Raw genomic sequence first — 19008 nt, 5'->3', positions numbered from 1 at the left:
CAGAGTGTTGCATGGGGCCTGACAGTCGATCATTGTCTGGCACTGGTCGTCGGAAGATAGAAAGGACAGGCTATGAGGTGGACAAAGAAACAAAGGGTTGGGCGTCAGGATCCGTATGTCATGGCAGACAGAAAAGGAGTGGTCAGACAGTAGGTGGCATGAGATGCTGTGCAGAGCAGGGCCGAGAGAATGTCGTAAGATGATTAAACATCTGGCAGTAGGGGACAACCAATGACTTAAGTGGGGACAGGAGAATTAGAAAGTCTTTTCATCATTTAAGGGCTGCAGGTCAACCAATGGGAAGGGACATAATGTGTGGCAAGTCTACTAGTTGATTTTAAAAGTAGACTTTGGTTTGTCCATAGGTTGAAGTTTCAATGTGTAGTCCCGTTTCCTATTGGTATATGTCTACTGCAGTGGGTTGCAACCCGTGGCTCTCTAGATGTTTTGGGCTAAAATGTCCATGATCACTCTTCATTTACTATGCTTCTCGGTGCTGATGGGAGTGGTAGTCCAAAGGTTGCATACACCAGGCTGTATTGCCTCAAAAAATCAATACAAACATGTGAACAAGAATAAATGAAATTCAGGAGACAATTATTCATTGGAAAATAACTTGTAAGTCATAAAAGAGTGACCATTTTATTTGATTTCCCATATCAAATGCTGTGCAATTGTTTTGTTTTTCATCCATAACTAATTCGTTCTGATTAGTCAGTCATATGCCACAGTGAAATAAGTGATGTACATTATCATGCAGATGCATTCATGTGGACTTTTACTTTCAAATTGATGGTTATAGATCCTATTTGAGAGGACATCATTAGAACAAACAATGGTCCTAAATGAATGGCCTATGTTGCCAAGGAAAATATGTTGAACAGCAACATGAAGGAGCTATTATTCATTAGCTGCAGTGGCAGTGATGCCTGGTTTACTTGTGCATACATATCATCAGAATTAAGTGAAACATTCCAGCTGTTGTAGTTGAAAGCCCACTTTTACTTAGACACCTTCAAACCCCCCTGATTGATCATGTGCGCTGTACCACTTTCAGCTTGAACTGCTTAGGTTTCAGTGACATTCCATTCAGTGGTGTAAGGTCCAGGCTCTCGTGCACATTATGCTCCAGCTTCAGCCGCTGTAGAATGCTGGCGACTATGAGGAATATCTCATTGCGGGCAATATCTTCCCCTAAGCACACACGAGTGCCCATCCCAAACAGGTGAACTTTTTCTTGAAGGCTCCGATTGAATTTACCATCTTCATCGAGGAATCGATCTGGGATGAATGTTTCAGGATCTGCCCATATTGATCTAAAGAATAGTAATGGAAATAGATGGTTGGATTTGATGTGTTAGAATACAGTTGAAGATGCGTATGTGTTAATTTTTGTAATAGCAGCAAATATACAAAGTATGTTTACACATAAATCCAGGATAATGATACTGATGATTGATGAGACAGGTTTAGTTCACTGGTAAAGAAGGGCCTGATTACGAGGTTGGCGGCAACACGCTGGTGCGACCGGTGGTTTGCTGCCAACTCCGTAAAACCTAATCCGGTGACTGATTTACAAGTCCCGGCACTTCGGGAAGTCAGTGCTGGATTTTGAAACTCCCCGACTGGGGAGACGGAAGCGCTGGCACCGTTGCCAATGGTGCCGGTGCTTCAGCAAAGATTCTACCTACTGGGGCCACTGTGCCCAGCAGGGTGAGACCTGTAGTCTGGCGGTCCGGAAACAAGGGTGCCGGCACAATGCAACTCCACCTGTCTAATCCAGCATATATTTTCTATTAGGACGAAAACCAGTTGATTCCCACGGAAGCCTCCTGATGTCACATTGCATTGTGGGTTGCATTTATGCTTTTACAATCAGGTAGTGGAAAAAAACATTTTTAAGGCAGAATTACCTTTGTTTTACTCTGCACTTTTCTAGGACATGGCAAAAAGTTGAAAACTACAGGGAGGGGAACTTTTGCAGAGATGTGCAAATGATAGCGGTCCTTTCTGCTCAAAATTGAAAACCACTCTCTCTGGTGTCTCTTCCTCAAATGATTAATGTGAAGGAGATCCCGGTTATCGGCATACAGACTATTTAACCCCATTCAGTCTGGGAGGGTGCTAGTCCTGTTGTCCCAGCAATTTGATGCAGAGCTTAAGATTTCATTATCCAACAGGCCACATTGAATGTTATTCACTTATTTGTTTGGAGCTACGACTTAGATGTACCACCATGTAGCATTATCACACAGTGATTGACTCCCTGGAAATATACAAAAATGTCACCTGCAGTACTCCGACTGGCAAAAATGACGACTATGTCTTTCCTGACCCCTTTATAACACATATATATATATATGTGTCGGGGGGATATGGTATATAATACAAATATGGGGGGGCTGTGGAGGGTCTCCCCCTGCATATGTATGTGGTAAAGGGGGTTGGAAAAAAATGAAAAAAAGAAGTCAGCATTTTCGGCTGTCAAACTTCTGGGGGTCGCAGTAATAACATAGATCCACCTCCCCTAGTCACTCTGGAATTTAAGACTTAATTTCCAAGCAGGCAGTGGTGTTGCCCAATGATTGTCTGTTAGTTCACTTTGGAACTTAAACCTCAGTTTCTCAGCATGCTCTGCTATCACCCAGTCCATGTGTCTCAGTTGACTCTGGGACTTAGAAGTCTTGTTCCTAGGATGTTTTCCTTTCACACTGTTATTTGTCTATAGGTATTCTCTGGGAATTAGCGATCAGTTTCCCAGCATGCAGTTAAATCACAAAGGGAATGCCTCTCAGTTCCTCAGTTTGCTTCCAGACTTACAACTCAAATCCACAGAATACAGTATTTGCACACCGTGAATGCCTATCAGTCCGAGGGAACAAGGTGCAATGGGCCTTTACCTCAGATTCCTACATCTAAGTTAACTTCTCCTCTGTAAATGCTCCTCTATGTGGCGACTTCTCTTGCTACCCTTCACCTGGGATAAAGCGTTCATCCACAGGCTCTCCTAGCTGGCCCCAGGTGTCTCATCAGCAGGTGCTTCTATCCTTAATGCCACAGGTATGCATTAATATCTGTAGATCTGAATTTGCCTAGTGCTCTTCCACTCTGTCCCACCCTGATCCACCCAGAAGTGATGTGCTTCTGGTCCTCCTCATTGTTTAGCAGGCTTGGTGTCTGAAATCGAACAGAGTCTCTGGCGCTGGCCTTGCTTCTCGCACCACTTGACCATCACACAACAGGAAAGGGTTTTAAATACTTCCCCACTGTTAGTTGACAGTGCTCCACCTGCCACACTGAGACCAGCTTGTTCACTGAAGGTTGAAGATTATGTCACTGCAGGATTTTTTTATTGACCGCGATGCCCCAGATTGCATCACCTGAAAGCATGCAGAGAGTACCATGCTCATTAAAAAGCAGATGGAGATTCATCACATTTATTTATTTGAATTTATGACGAAACTCTAGTGATGTCTATGAAATGAGAAAAATAAAACATGTGTTGGACTCAAAACCTGCCTGGTTTGAAAAGGCAACATCAAATCATGTTTGCATAGGAACCGGAGATAAGAGTACCGCATACCACCCCTAACAAAAAATACTTGACACAAGATGAGGCATACAAGGTGTCAGTAGTAAACATAGCTCCAAGAGTCACTGTTTGGCTGGATGTATAGTAGACGACCAGTGACAAAAAGATATAGAGCATATTGCTTGCATAAAGTGACTCATGGAGGATTAATTTTTGCAGGCAAAGTAGCAGCAATCGTTATCTAGCTGAGGACCATGAAGCATGAGTTAATGCGCATATGTTGCCATCTGGCTCTTGCAACTACATTAGTTTAAAAGCATCATTATTTATCCCTTCAGTGGTGTTCAGATTTGTTTCCCTGTACTCATAGTTTTTTTCTTGGAAAAGATCTGAAACACTGCATTGCATATATCATTGCTGCAGTTTGGCAGATTGATACGAACATGTGGATATCTCTTTGCTTGAGAATGGAAGAGCCTTTCAGAATAGTTAGCTGGAGACCCATTCTCGACCTAAGACGGCTAAACCAATACATAATGTCCCAGAAGTTCAGGATGGTTATGCTGCAGCACGTGCTCGGCAAGCTGGAGGAGGGGGACTTTCTGTCATTGTTGGATCTGGAGGCGTGTACTTCCACGTCCCCATACACAAAGGACACTGCAAGTTTCTCTGCTTCGTCGTTAAGGGGAACCATTATCAGTAAAAAGCCCTTCCGTTTGGGCTGAAGTCAGTGCCCAGAGTCCTCACTAAATGCTTGGTGCTGGTGGTGGCCCATCTGCGACAGCAAGGGATCCACGTTTACCCCTACCTGGATGACTGGCTCATCCGGACCAAGTCAAGGGACACCGCCGTCGAACACACAGAGCGGACAATCCCTCTGCTGACTGATCTGGGGTGCTCGGTGAACTGTGCAAAATCCTGCTTAATTCCATCGCAGGAACCTGCGATCACACAAAAAGTGAAAACACACACAGCAAAACACATGTAAGAGTGGGAAAAAGGCTCACACTCTTACCAGGTGAAAAAAAGTAAACCCTAGAAATCCAGCAAAGCTGCAGAGGGACTCAGTAGGTAAGGGAAATTAACCATTTATGAGAATTCTCCCTAACAGTCCTCCCAAAGCAGTTTGTGGGAGACCGTGCTGATGTCATCTTCAGTGATTAGTCTATAGTTGAATACTCAACCTCTTGATTCAATATCTCTATGTGAGCAGCACTAAAATTCAACATTCGATTCTCAAATCATGATTTATCCGAATATTCATGTAAGGAAAAACATACATATAACATTTGTAGAAATAAGTATTCGCCACACCTGATATAATCAACAGTCAAATTGGCACTTAACATTTTCAAAAATCTTTATTATGAACAGATTGGTCTAAGAGCACGTGCATAGTATGAAATTTGAGAGCTGGTTGGTTCATATAGACACAGATCACAAATCATGCACTTTAAACTAATTTAAAAAAAACTAAGTGGTCTTGTAAGATGGTCTCATGTATTAGGCAGCATGGCCTTAGGGGGCTGGCCCCTTTCTTGCTTTGAAGCTAAGCAGGGTTTGTCTCAGTTACTGCAGGGATGGGAGACTAAAAATACCAGAATGCAATTCAGCAAAAGGCAAAAAATGTTATGCAAGTACAAATGTTTAAAGGACTGACAATAGCACAGTTTAAAAACATATTAAAAATGTGATGCCCATTTGTGCAAATTGGTTAATTAAAATCTTATACACTATAATGTATACAGATACAAATGAATATTACAAAATTACAGAAATTAAGACATTACAATGAAAAATCAGCCCTCACAAATCATATCTACTAAAAGGGGGGGAGGCCATCCCAACAAGTACACATTCCATAGTCATATAATTATATATGTGCTATCCAACATCTTGGACCACTTAGAAAAATATGGCCTAAGGGGGCTGGATCCTTCCTCGCTTCATAACTTCAAAGCAGGATCGATCTCAGGGTTACTGCATGGATGGGCAACTGTCCACAGTCCTGAATACCAAGTGTCTTCTTAGTTTTAAATAGCTCATAACACACGGCATCCACATTATTCTTTTTTAAACCATGCTACTGTCATACCTTGAAAGTTTTGCACTCAGAGACATTTTTTTTACCTTTTGCTAAATTGCATTCTGATAGTTGCAGTCTCACAGTCAAGATGGGGGAAATAATGCCACAACTGTACACTATATTGTTGAAAGCCAGACATTGGGGTGAGGAGGGAAAATGAGAGGGCAAGCAAGTCATGAGTATTTGCCCATGATGTGGCAAGATAGTTTGCTATTCTGGACTCTGGTTCAGTTACTTTCCCCTGATTGTGGCTGCTTTTCAGGGCACCATTAAAAGGCACATGTTGGTGGACAACGCACATTTTCTTCCGAGGGCGGACACAACCTCTTGGGACTGTTTGAGGTTGGCAAGCTTGCTCAAGTATTTTGCTACCATGTTCCCAGTGCAGACGCTTACTCACAAGAACACAAGGACAAGCACTTGTTTCGTATTGGGTTTTAGTTTTTCACTGAATATTTCATGACAGATTGCTGGGATTAAACAGTGAGAACCTTATATACTTTGCCAGCATATTTATTGGAACATTTCCTCTCTCAGGTTATTTTTCTGGTGTTCATAAATTCTTTTAAATCCAACGCTATGTTGTCTTGCACAGTTTCGTCTAAGGAATAGGTCTACTTAACCAGATTTGTATATTTCACTTCAAGATATATGTTCACTTACTGTGCATATATTCATGGGTGCCAGCTTTTGATTTTCGCTATGGGGGCAAAAGTAACTTGGCATATGTTATTTTTGCAGCTGGTAATTTTTTCCCCTTTTACGTGGTGCTTAAATGCAGTTAGTTGGGGTTGTGCGATGTATGACGACAGTCACCAAGAGACAGGCCATAAAACAAGGCTACAGTGCCATCGGGGTGAACAATCACTGGTGAACCGGATCTCTCATCCATGAAATAACCATGACCAATGGTGTTTAGCTTCAAAGTGAGGAAAAGGCCAGCCCCCTCAGGCCATGGTACCTAATAAGTAAAGCAATGTTACAAGACCACTTAGAGCCACATGGCCTGAGAAGGCCGGCATCTTTGCCATTTTGAAGCTAAGCAGTACTGTGTGCATATTCATGGGTGCCAGCTTTTGATTTTCGCTATGGGTGCAGAAGATACCATGGCATATGTTATTCTTGCAGCCGGTCATTTTTTTCATGTTTCTGTGCTGCTTAAATGTGGTTAGTTCTGGTTGTGTGATGTATCACAACAGTCACCAAGAGACCAGCCATAAAACAAGGGGCTTCAACCACGGACAAGGACATTTCAGCATTGCCAGTTAGGCGCACGCTGTTATGGCGTGACCGTTTCACCACAGGTCACATTTGAGTGCACCCAGTTAGATGCAGCTAGTGGGGCGCAGGGACCTCTCGGTGCAAGGATGTTTTGGCATGATAGGTCGCAATTAGCACAGCCTGAACCTGCAGGCACTATGCATTTTGAACGTCTCGGCACAAGGATGTTTTGGCATGAGAGATCGAATTGGTGTGAACCTGTAGGCACTTTTCATTTTGTAATATGGATTAAACATGAAAAACATGTCTTTACTGCAACATAATAAAACCGGATGGGACATGTATTACACCGTTACTGCAGAATTGAACATGTATTAAACATGAAACACATTTATTTACTGCAACCGTATAAAACAAAATGGAACATGTATTACACCGTCTCTGGGTAACATTTGTGCTGAACGCTGCCTACGGGAACCCATGCCTGCAGGACTATGAGATGCAGCACTTAATCATTATGCTGAAATTATATTTTTGTTTGGATTCTCAAAAGTTTTCTACTTAGCCTTTTACAATTGGACATATTAAATTCTAGGCTAAGTATGACATTTATGTACGAGAAGCACTAAGCCATTGTGGGGTAGTGGTTGAATGCTGGTCCTTGAACTCTGGCAGACTAGGGTTCAAGACCTTTGTTTTAAACACATTTAAAACTGCATATTATGATACACACTCTGTATTCTGGACTATGTAGTCTTAACAGGCATGGCTTTCATCCATGTGGCCTCCTGCATGGAAACGTTCACCCAATCACTGCATGATTTTAAGAAGGTCTTTTGAGCTGCACTACCAATGTGTTAAAAATAGTTGTGTCTTCCATTGCACATGAGCCAGCGCAAACAAGACTTTCTATGCAGCTCAAGGGAGGGGCTTGCCACATGGTCCCATTTTTTCCTTAATATATTGCGCTACTTTTAGACTTTGAAAATGGTGGGGGCAAGTGGACACCACCCCACTCCATCCCTTATTCTCACTTTTCCCAGCTGATAAAAACATATTTTAAATTGTTTCCTCCTCCTCTGATTCTACAATACGTACCTCCTCCTTCAACAACTTACAGATCCCCTATGGCCATGCAACCCAAACAAATAGAGGTGCAGGAGAAATCATGAATATAGCCGAGTTACAGGTCTTGTATATATTTGTTATATGCCACACATCCATTGTTAATTGGAAGATGATCATTCAGATTTCCTTTTTACTTTGCATCTTGGGACTTGTAGTACAGGACACTTGATGGACAAAACAAAACTACAAGTCACAAAATGCACAAAATAAACAAGAACTGGATGGGCTTCTTCCGAATTACATGGAGACATGCACATACACCACACACACACACAATGACACTGAAAACTAGCACTCGATGTGTCACAATGCTCACATACACACACGGTGCACACGCGTGCACACACAGTAACACTCACCTTCACGGAGCAAATGCACACTGCACACACAATCCCTCACCCACACCTTCACACCATGTACACACACACACACACTCACATCAAACACACACACATTGTAGGCTCACCTGCTCAGTTGACAAGCACACCCTCACACCACTTATTCCCCCTTACACTGCACATATATTCAAAAAGAAGACTACACTGTCTCTGTTATAAAAAAAATTAATTGAAAAAAATCACATTCATGCTGAACGCTGCCATCCGAGAAGCCTGGCCTGCAGGAGTTTGAGACGCAGCACTTAAACATTATGCTGCAATGTTGTTATTGTTTGGATTCTCACATGTTTTACTCCTACCCTTTTATCATTGAACATTTTTAATTATAGGCTAAGTTTGAAATGTATACCTTGTGAAACACCAAGCCATTGTGGCCTAGTGATTAAATGCTGGGCTTTGAACTCTAGCACAACAGGGTTCGAGGCTCTATGTTTTTTTTTATTTAACAAGTTTAATTTAATTAAAAGAAAAGCAACTCAACTGGGAGGTAGCAAGATTTGCTTCAGTGCAGTCCTATGATCTTATTTGGCAGGAGGCCGTTTGGACGTGGCTGCAATGTCAGCCACGTAGAAACATCCGTTGTGCCAAAATAATGGCGCCGGAATGGCTATTGTGCCAAAAAGGGCAAGCCAAAATGGGCACCGCAGCGGAATGGGCGTGCCAAATTGGCCCACGCAAAAATCACATTGCTGAAAAGGGGTGGTGAACTTGGAGCCAGTGGTCGAAGTGGGCGGGAGCGGTCGGGAGCGGTGCTCCTATACTTATTTTAATTAGGTTTTACCATTCCTATACTTTTATTTTAAAGAGAAACCGTTCCGGAATGGTTTCATTTTAAGATAAAAGTGTAGGAAGAAGTTGAAACTTGCACTTTCAGTGCACTGCACAGGACGTTTCCTTAAAGAGCAGGCACATGTTTTTTTTTATTGTGCATGGTAGGGGGCGTGGCGATGGGGTCTGTGGGGAGTGGTGCAGGCCAGTAGGGAACATAGTTCCACTACTTCTTTTCGTACACTTCGACCACTGCTTGGAGCACACTGCTTTACCAAAGTGTGTGGTCTATGGCAAATCATTTTATCTCACTGTGCATTGCCTAAAATTATTGTGAGTTCTCAAAGCGTGCAATCAGAAGGCCATGGCAAGTGGTCTGGTAGCGTTTAAAAAATCTATGGAATAACAAAAAGCTTGAAATTCAAGGGAAAAACTTTAGTTGCAGGGACGTTAACTTGAGAACTTAACGCAACAAAACCCCTGAAATTCAGCTAAAGCCACCTTAACTTTACGCCCCCCTGTTGGGCAGCCTATAACCACAGTGATGACATCACTGATCACATCACTAAATACATGTTGGATGAGAACCCTGATGACATTACAAATCACATCACTGATTGCATCACTGGTAACAGCAGTAATTATATTGTATATAACTGATTACATCAATAATGGAATTACATATAACATCATTTATAGGTTTGCTTATAAAAACTTTGATTACCTTAATAAAAATTTAGGCTGTAGACTTGGCCATGACAAAGGCTGGGGTCACTGGCCAGCTCCAAAGGCCATAGCTAGTGGTCGGTTAGTGTTAAAAAATACCAATGTGCATTGTTAAAAGCCATGCCTAGTAGCCCATCCCTGTTTTAAAATATACATTGGTCAACGTTGAAACCTGTAGTCAGTGGCCACGGCTTAAGGCCATAGCTAGTGCCCATTAAAATGTTAGAATATACTGTCAGCACACCCAAAGGCTGGGCCACTGGCTAGTATTTTATTGAAGACTGTGGCTAGTGGCTGGTTAGTGTATATAACATACAATGGGCATGGCCGAAGGCCATAGATAGGGTCTGGTTAGTGTTGTATAATACACAATGGGCACGTCCAAAGTACATCGCTTATTGCATTTTATTATTTATAAAATAAACAGTGGACATATCCAAAAGATGTACAAACTGCTTATGGGCAAATTCAATGGCTAATGGCCCATTTATATGTTGGAATATATAGTGGGCGCAGCCAAAGATTGTGGCCACTGGCCAGTATTGTGCTAAAGTCCATGGCTAGTGCCTGATCAGTGTATATAATATACAGTTGGCACGGTTGAAAACTGAATCCACTGGTGAAGGCCACCATCTATGCTTGGTAGCCTGTTATTGTTTTAAAATATTCTGTGCACATGGGTGAAGGTTGTGACCACTGTCCATAACTGAATGCCATGACTAGTACCCATTAATGTGTTAAAACATATTTGGCCATACACACTGAACATGGCTGAAGGCCATGTTTAATGGCAGTTACTGGTGTAATGTAATTAGTGATGTCATTAGTGATGTGATCTTGCAATTCAGCACTTAGGCAAAGCAGCTGAACTGGTGATGAATTCCAGGACACATGAAGCCAATCCATTATTGTCATACCAGGAGGCACCACAGAGCTGTTTTGATTGTAGCCAGCTAGTTTGCTGTGCATTCCAATTTTTTAACATGGAGGGCAATGGTAAATCAAAATTATGTGTAGGTCAGACAGGCTACATAATTACTTACCAAAGTTCCAGCTCCAGTACAAAGATGCTTTCATCCATGTCCACTAACCTCAAGAGTCAGGATTGCTGACTGGCAGCACTGCTTCTTCTCTTTCCAGAGATTCTTTTCTGTCACACACTTTCCTCATTCCACCGGTTGTGGTACAATCGGTAAAGATTTGGTTAGAAACCCACTGGGGCTTCACAGAGGGCCAAAACGAGTTCTGAAGATCCTGTGTTCAACTTGTGACATACTTTATTGACACTGCCATGGTAGTGTTGGTCAGCAAGGCACTGACTCCACCCGAGCCAGTATGAGAGACAGGATGGTGGTGGAGTCAAGGGCAATCTGTGCCTTGGGGAATTACAATTGTAACACCCCAGCTTCTATTTAGGTGGACTTTAAGAGCCTTTGCTGAACTGAGCCTGGGTGGCTCAATAGGGCATTAGCCCTTGCATATGATATATGTGTACAAGCAGCCAGTGCCAGATAGGAGACTTGATAGGGGTGATCCTGATGCGAGGGGGATATGACCCATAATGTCCCAATGGGCTAGCTTCCCCTGGATTAATCAAAGAGTACAGGACCCCGTGCTGATTGAAGAAACCTGATTAGTGAGTGTGCAGCAGTAAAGGGGGACCACCAGGAAGAGAAAGTGCTCACCTGCAATGGATCAAAGATTGGCTCGCCCAGTGTTCAGTATGGTATGTGAATTAAATGCTGTGATTGAGCTTGTATAGTTCAATGTCTAAACCAATAACACTGCAGCAGTGAAAACAGGGCTGGACTTGGTTGCTCTGGGCCAATGGAACAGGGCAGAGTGTGGTGCACAAGCCTACACTGTGACATTGATTTAGAAGGTGATGTGAGGACCTGAATGGATACCAGAAGCAATAGGATTATTAATTAATCAGAAATGTGTGCCATTCAATGCGCTCATAAATCCCATCCTAATGAAAGCCTAGACTGAGTATCCAGTTTTGATGAAGTAGGTGATCCATGGGCAGTAATCTTGAAGAATGGAATGAATTATGGTTCAAGTCAGTTATGATCTGTGTAGTATTTTTATATGGCATGATGGACCAAGAGTGGTTGGCTATTTTTTCCTTCTAATCTTAGAAAAGTGTTCATTGATGCATACGGTCACTAAGCAGACGGTCATGCCAATATTCTTCATGTTACATTGACAATTAAATCAGTATGATATGATATGGCATTTATAACGCGCCTATACACAAGTGTTTCAAGGCGCGACGAGGGAAGGGGCAACAGAGGGAGGATATCAAACAACAATCTTACTAGGCTTAGTGACACTGAGATCGTGCAAGTGCAGGGCAGAGGGGACGGGAGAAGTGCTGGGCGGGGAGGATGGGCAAGTGCCAGACACGGGATCACAAACAAGTAGTGCAGCCAACAGGTGGCAAGTGCAGACAATAGGAGTCAACAAGTGCAGGTAAGGGGACTGTAGGATTGCAGATACAGACCACAAGTGCAGGGGATGCCAGAAGGCAGTGCAGGAGTGCAACTGGGCGGGCTGGGACCTGGGCCCGAATTCAGAGGGTAGCCAGGTGACCAGTGCAGTATCAGAAGAGATCAGCAGGGAAGAGGAAGAGAGAAGGCAGAAGCAAAGAATCAGGTCTTGAGGTGCTTCCGGAACCAGAGATGGTTCTGCTCAAGTTTCAGAGAGGCAGGGAGGCAGTTCCAGAGGAAGGCACCAGCCGGAGAAAGATATCTGCCTCCAACTTGTTGCTTGGAAAAGTGAATGACCCTCAAGGAGTTGGAGGTGAAGGAGTGAAGAGCTCGAATTGGAAGATATTTCTGAAGAGAGAGTTGGAGGTATTATGGTCCCACACCCCAGACAGCCTTGTGGACAATGCAGAGGGTCTTGAACTTGATCCTTGCTGCCACTGCGAGCCAATGGAGAGATTTCAGGGCTGGATATATACGATCCCTTGGCTTGAGGCCAAGGACATGTCTTGCAGTCCTGTTCTGGATGAGTCATAGAGGTTGGAGAGTAGAGGCAGGCAGATTTAGAAAGAGACTGTTGCAGTAGTCCAGCCTAGAGAGAACCAGAGCTCTAGAGACAGTGAGCTTCTGGGGGAAGGTGAGGAATGTAAGATATCTCTGAGGAGGTGCAGTTGGTAGTTTGACTTCTTAGAGACGTCAGAGATGTGAGGAGAGAAGGAGAGTGTGGAGTCGAAGATGACCCTGAGGTTCTTAGTGTCACAGGTGGGAGTAGGAAGAGGGCCCAGAGTGGGTGGCCAAAGAGTGACAGGAAAGGAAGGTGCAGGTGTGCCGATGAGGAGGATCTCTGCCTTACTGGCATTAAGGCAGAGATCATTAGCAGAACACCACTCCTAGATTGCAGACAGGCAATCCAGGATGAGAGAGGGAGAGGAGGCCGCTGAGGGGAGAATGAAAGCGAGCTGAGTATCATCCGCATAGCACTTAAATTTGGAGCAGAGAGCAACAATGCAGTGGTCGATAGGTGCCAGGTATTGGTTGAACAGCTAGAGAGAAAGGTTAGACACCTGGGGAACACCACAGGTAGAGAGTGAGATAGAGGAGATGAAGGACCCAAGTTGGACCTGGGAGGGTCAATCAGAAAGGAAAGAGGTCAGCCAGGCCAGGGCCTGATCAGTGATACCCAGGTTATCCCAGAACCGGTTGATCCAGATGGCATGGTTGACCGTGTCAAAAGCAGAGGAGAGATCGAGTAAGATGAGGACAGAGGGGGGTTTGGAATCAAAGTTAGAGAGCAGGTCTTCACGGATGTTCAGCAGAGCAGTTTCCATGCTTCTGGCTGCTCTGACACCAGACTGATGGTGGTGGAGACAACCAACAGATTAATTGTGAAGATTAAGCTGGGAGATGGCCAGCTTTTCCAAGAATTTGCCCAGGAAAGGAGAAATGGAGTCTGGGGGATAGTTAGTCAGACAGGAGGGATCGGCTGAGGGTTTCTTAAGAAGAGGGTGCACAAGTGACTTCTTCAGGGGAGAAGGGAAGGTTCCAGTGGCGAAAGAGTGATTGCAAAAGTTGGCCAAGGCTGGAGCGTGGGTGTCAATATGGTCCTTGATGGTTTTGGATGAACGGGGAAGAACCTGTTTAGACGAGACATTCATAGATTGGACTTGTCTAGAAACTTTGTCTGGGGTGAATAGAAGAAGGGAGGAGAGGTGGCTGCAGGGAGGCAAGAGATAAAGGAAAAAGTAAAGGGAGAAGGAGGAGAGGACAAGAGGGTGGACAGGATGTCCTGGGTTATAGAGATGAAATGTGAAGCTAAGGTTGTGCAGAGTGCCTGGGAGAGGACAGCAGAGGTATAGACTGCAGCAGTATTGGCCAGCTCCTTGCAGATTTTAAAGAGTTTGGCCGAGTTGTTAGATGCCGCAGAGACACTACCCTGAATGTGAGCTCTCTTCTTAGTGAGGACAGAGAGTTAGTATTGCCTTTGGAGCAGGAGGCAGGCCAGTTTGTCAGAGGATGTACAAGATGCCAGCCATTTCCTCTCAGCCACCCTACACTTGCATTTAAGGGTGACGAGGTCTGAGTCGTACCAGGAGTTGCACTTGTCTTTATGGCTTCAAGTGGATCCTCATGACAGGGGCAAGTACATCAAGAGTGTCAGAGATAGAATAGTGGAGGTTTGAAAGGGCTGTGTCAGGATGTGAGTTAGCCAGAGGTGCAGGATGGGGAGAGAAAGTGGCGGTGAAAGCCTCAACTGACACACTCTTCAAGGGTCGGATGACCGAAAAGGTGCGTGGCAGTGTGGGTGTAGGCTCTACCTGAGCGGTAGAGAGAGAAAGGTGAGAGGAGAGGAGACAGTGGTCACTACAGGAGAGAGCGTGGCGATAGGGTTAGAGAGGGGGATGTCTGAGAAGATCAGAACATCCAGAGTGTGTCCTGCAGAGTGTGTGGGGCCCTAGGGAAGCATAGAGAGAGAAAGAGAGTCACAGAGGTTGCTTAAGAGTCCAGAGGAGGGACAGGAAGCATCCAGGTGGATGTTGAAGTCTCCAAGGAGAAGGAGTTGAGTGGTTGAGGCCAGGGGGTTGAGGAGAGGTCCACCCACTCGGAGAGGAAGGATGTTACCTGACCAGGTGGCCAGTAGATAGTGACCACAGTGAGAGAGCGGCCAGGAGAGAGAGAAAGTCTGCACACCAGACATTCAAAGGAGGAGTAGGCCTGAATAGGAATGATAGAGGCAGGGATCCACTCTGGGAAGATCAAGGCTACACCCCCACCGGAACAGTTGGATCTGGGTGCAGAGAGGATCTTGTAGCCATCAGTGAAGAGAGTGTCAAAACTCATGACAGAGCTGGCCGTGAACCATGTCTTGGTGAGACCAAAAACATCAAGGTCAAGTTCTTCCAGGAGGCGTCAGATGTCATCGGAGTGTTTAACAGCTGAGCGAGAGTGGCAATGTGGAGAAGGTTGCCACCCTTTAAAGACTTCCAGGGAGGGGTACATATCAGAGGCACTGTAGTGGACTGTGGAAGTGTAGAAGGAGCCCGAGGGAGGGCAGAAGAGGAAGGAGGAAAGGGCAAGGTAGCCAAGGAGGAGGAAGAGGGCGTCAGAGAGGTGGCAAAAGAAGGAAGCAAGGGAGCTGGACAAGGGACAGCAGGAGAAGAAACGAAGTTGATAAGGCGTGGAAAGCATCTATCAATGAGGAGGAGGTTGGCCTGAGGGCCTTGGACCAAGATGGTGCCATTTAGGTAAACATAAATGAAGACCTCAGAGGAATGGAAGGGGGCCAGTAGGGTCTCCCAGCGGGTGCCACCATTAATGGGAGAGGAATTAAAAAGTGAGAGCACAGAGAGCATATGTGGAGTCCATAGGTCTGGTGAAGGAACGACAAAGACGATGTCAGTGAGGGTCTGTCTGGAGGAAGCACTGGTATAGGTATCAGTGATCGGGACGCCTGGGTTGGAGACCAGGATCTCCTTTTTGAACGTCTTCCTACCAGACTTAGTGAGAAGGACAGGATAGTCAATAGAGAAGCAGTTAGAGAATATAGGAGAAACAGAGAACACCATAGAGGATTCACAGGTGGGGGAAGACGGGAGAGGAGAAGTGGTAGGTGACAAGGTAAGGGGGAGGGCAGACACTAAGGTAGGGCACAAGAGGAGGGGTGCAGGCAGACGAGACCGAATGAGACAAGAACATGTAAGTAAAATAAACTAACTAGACAATGGGCTCATGGGACAAGAGGAGCAGTCAAGTAGAAGTAAAAACAAACCAGTAACAGTGCATGAACCTGAAAGAAAAAGGACACAGCAAAGCAACAACCACGCAGAGCAGGGGCTAGAACAGAATGCTCAATCAGGTGAACCTAAGGAGATCATGAACAAAATCATAGAGAAGTAGGCAATACAAGTATACAGCAAAAACGAGGGAACCTGAAAGAGATGGAGACAGCAGGGAAAAACCAGCAGAGCCAGGACTAGATAAATGAACAATGATCAAAGGGATGATGAATATTGATCCAAGGGAACAAGCGGAGAAGAGTGAAAAACAAATGGAGGTAGCAGTACAAATAACAGTCGACGAAGAAAACAAATACAGGAACAGTGAAATAAGCAGAAAGGGGCCCAAAAGAGGAAACAAAGAGCAACAAAGTGTAGCAGCAGGGTCTGGTAGGGGAAAAAGGGTGGGGGGGGTCCTGCAGAGGAGCAAGGATGAGCAGGTGGCATGTGGGTGCTGTGAGTCGAAGATGGAAAGGCATGAAGCACATGCAATCAAGGATTGCGAGGAACCGCGCAGGTGCGAACGTAGACAGAGAAGGCAGGGCCACAGAAGCACATGCGATCAAGGATTGCATGGGACCACGCAGGTGCGAACGTAGACAGAGAAGGCAGGGGCACAGAAGCACATGCGATCAAGGATCGTGAGGGACCACCCAGGCCGAGCACATGCAGCAAGAAAAGGTAAGGATGGAAATGGCACACATGCAATCAGGGATTGCGAGGGACCACACAGGCTAAGGGTGCGCAGGCATGAGCGTAGCCAAGGGTAGAAGGGCCGTGAAAGCACACACGAACAAAGATTGCGAGGAACCCTGCGGGTCAGGGCGCATAGCGTGAACAGGCAAGGATGGAAGCGGCGCACAGAGCTCGCAATCATGGAATGCGGGCGAACCACACAGGGAGAGGAACAGTGCGGGAGACAAGGATGGAAGGGGCGAGCGGTGAACTCAAGGAGGGTTGGAAGGGGGGGCAGCGCAGGTGGGAATCAATCTGGGAAGGGGGCACACCTGGCCAAGGGGCAAGGGCAGAGGGGAAGGTCATTGGGCTAGGGGAGACGCAGTCAGGGGAGAGGCACATTCGGAAGGGCTAAGAAGCGGAGAGCAAGGTATCTCACCACAGCTTCTTACCTGGTGGCCACAGACAGGACGATGAGTCGTCCGCAATCACTTTCTGCGCCGCAGACCCCTTTGTCGCTAAACACCTGCATCGGATTTTATAGGTTCGGAAGCGTGAACGTAGCGAACGTGCTACGTGTAGTCGGGCAGCGCATCCTGTAAACATGCGTCGTAGAACACAGCGGCCTTGTCCAGCGAGGGCTTTGCTGCAGATGGTCCGAACCACAGATTTTATCTGGCCGGAAGCGTGGACATAGCAAAAGTGCTACGTGTAGTCAGGCAGTGTCTCCTGCAAACCTGCGTCATTCAACACCGTGGCTTTGACCTGCGAGGGCTTTGCCGCAGAGGGTCCGAACCTCAGATTTTATAGGCTTTGAAGCATGGACATAGCAAACGTGCTACGTGTAGTCGGGCAGCGTCTTCTGCTAACTTGTGTCATTCAACACTGCGGCCCTGTCCTGCAAGGGCGTTAGCTAGGAGGCTTTATTGATTTTAGTGGAGCAAAAACTTTCCGATGATGACTCCAGGAAGAATGGAAAAATAATTCACCAAGGGGCAAGATTTGCATTGTACTGGCCCCTTACTGGTGAGAGGTTTTTGCTGGAGCTGATTGTACCCACTCTAGTCATGTTGGGGGTCTGTTTGCATGAGGCTTTTTCATGGGTTTAACTAGAAACACTATTCCAGTATTTCATTTTAATAATGGGCAGGAGATGACGATGACTAGGCTGCCTTATATTATATTAAAAATATGTCCTGGTAAAGTATTGATATAAAGTCTCGAGAGGATAGCTTAGGGGCAACGTTTTTGCCTTGGAAGCAAGACGACACGGAGCAACAAAGGTGTGTTCCCTGGGTCTGCACTTAGAAAGCTCTGGTGTTAAGCGCGTTATAAATGACCTATCATGCCATATCATATATGTGAGAGAATCAGTAGATGCTTTGAGGATTCTTAGGCACAATGACTTTTGGCGTCAGTTTATCACCCTATTTTGGCTACTTGTTTAACTAAACTGTACAAATATTCCCAATAGGTCAACATATTCTTTTGAGAATTGGCTTTTGGAGTGTAGTTACCTCTAACGGTGCAGATCATTTTTATTGTGAGCAGTTGAACATGAATAAGATTGCCATGCTGTTTTATTTTTGAACAGAAATGATAAAAGTAGGGATCATTGTTTATGTCGGTGCTTCCGGGTTTGTTTGTGAAGGGTTGTGTGCAGGGTCCCATCGTGTAGTTGTCTAATCAGGAAATCTAGAATGTGTCTTCCCTCTGCATGATAACGAATGTTAAATTTAACATTCCCATTAAGGGGATTCGAAAAAACTTTGAATAGGGTCAGAGTTTATGAAGTTCCTCGCCAATGTACAAAAATGTCAACAATTCATCTTTTCTAGAAAAGTACGTTTCTTTAAAATGGGTGTTCACAGTAAATGAATGTGTCTTCAAAATATGCAATTCATGTTTTGGCCAGGAGAAGGGCAGACACGAACACAATGCAGTCCTCTGGATCCGAATGAAAAAGCTACATTTGGATGTAAATAAATTATTGTTTAAAGCCACCTCAGAGGTTTGAAGATGAAACCTTTTGTAGAGCTGACAGGGTCCAGGTTAAGTTAAGAATAGGTCAGAGTTGCAACACAAAGGGCGTGGCTGACCGCCCGAGGAAATGGCTGCCTAGTTGGCAACTACACGCCCTAGCGTCAATAAATCACTGGATCGATAAAAAAAAGAAAAGAAAATATGCCAACCGTGAATGAGGCAGCGAGTA

At 45.0% G+C, this 19008-nt stretch overlaps 1 protein-coding gene across 1 annotated transcript in view; it reads right to left on the bottom strand.

Moving 5' to 3' along the window:
• Positions 1-646: 646 nt before the first annotated feature.
• Positions 647-19008, bottom strand: part of LOC138511025 (cytochrome P450 1A1-like) — a 140971-nt gene continuing 122609 nt past the window's right edge. The window contains exon 6 of the mRNA XM_069626554.1: positions 647-1316. Coding sequence (XP_069482655.1) covers positions 1034-1316 — 283 coding nt within the window. The 3' untranslated portion in view covers positions 647-1033. The remainder of the gene's footprint in view (positions 1317-19008) is intronic.

This window comes from Ambystoma mexicanum, chromosome 6p (genome assembly GCF_040938575.1).
Source record: "Ambystoma mexicanum isolate Mex_15411 chromosome 6p, UKY_AmexF1_1, whole genome shotgun sequence".
Lineage (NCBI taxonomy): Eukaryota > Metazoa > Chordata > Amphibia > Caudata > Ambystomatidae > Ambystoma > Ambystoma mexicanum.
This window is presented reverse-complemented; position numbering and strand designations above follow the sequence as displayed.